General features: G+C 38.5%; 1 protein-coding gene across 1 annotated transcript in view; it reads left to right on the plus strand.

Moving 5' to 3' along the window:
* AK88_05235 (uncharacterized protein) overlaps positions 1 to 1,096 on the plus strand; it is a gene marked incomplete at both ends in the record, with an annotated part of 19,047 nt that overhangs the window by 4,426 nt on the left and 13,525 nt on the right. Inside the window, one exon of the mRNA XM_012482837.1 lies at positions 859 to 1,005. Within this exon, the coding sequence (XP_012338260.1) occupies positions 859 to 1,005 (147 nt within the window). The remainder of the gene's footprint in view (positions 1 to 858; positions 1,006 to 1,096) is intronic.

A 1,096-nucleotide genomic window follows, 5' to 3' on the forward strand; every position in this document is an offset into this window, starting at 1 on the left:
ACCTTAACACGTTTGCACCTCATTATTTGCACCCCTTTATTTGTATAAACACCAGTGTTACTCATTCACATATAAGATACGCTCTAACGTATCCTATATTTGGAATGTTCGTATAACACATTTACACCTTAACACGTTTGCGCCTTATTATTTGCACCTCTTTTACACTAGCATTTTCCCCATCACACTTACATCCATACTTTGTATTTTCATTTTTCGCGTTTTCATCTGCCCTTTGGCACTTGTTAATTGCCGGAAAAAACATTTATATTTTGTTGTCCTGTTTATGTTTATTTCTTACGTGTATTCACCACGTACATACATATAGAAGCCCCTTATTCTTAAGAGGCAGTATTCTTTTCTTAATATCGAAATATGCTATGACGTGTAACCATGGGTGGTAAGAGAAAATTAAAGAGCAAGCGGAAGTACCGCTGTGGGAGACCCAAAAAATGGAATAAAAAAAACAACAAGGTACGTTAATGCTCATCATATTTCTAAGCATGTGCATAGGAATATTTCTATTTGCGTTACATCCTCCACGCGTGAAGTCTAAATTTCACGAGATTCAAGTGCTTGCCTCGAGGAAATGTTTTTTGGTTGACCCCATAATATCTCCCTTGTGGCAATAACTTGGACTTGTAAAGTTAGATTCGTCGTTTCTGCGTTGCATAAATTGCAACACAGAATTTCATGCGAAGAATCATGTGTTGTTTGAGCAGCGCGAACGCTGAGTGTGAATAATAATTTGTGTAAAGATTGTGTAATTCGCATATTGTATACTTGTTCTTCATTTTGTCCTAACTTTTGCAATATCGGGAAAATAAAAATATGTGTTTCTCTTTCATCAACCCGCAGAATACCAAGAATTCTATGAAGAAACAGGAGAAATATCAAAAAATTAATATCGCACAAGAAGATGTCCCAGCAGAAGATCCAGAAATCACCCAAGAAGATGTCCCAGCAGAAGACCTAGAAGATGTCCCAGCAGAAGACCCAGAAGATGTCCCAGCAGAAGACCCAGAAGAAGACCCAGCAGAAGACCCAGAAGAAGACCCAGCAGAAGACCCAGCAGAAGACCCAGAAGAAGACCCAG

Source organism: Plasmodium fragile (assembly GCF_000956335.1).
Source record: "Plasmodium fragile strain nilgiri unplaced genomic scaffold supercont1.105, whole genome shotgun sequence".
In the NCBI taxonomy this organism is placed as follows: Eukaryota; Apicomplexa; class Aconoidasida; order Haemosporida; family Plasmodiidae; genus Plasmodium; species Plasmodium fragile.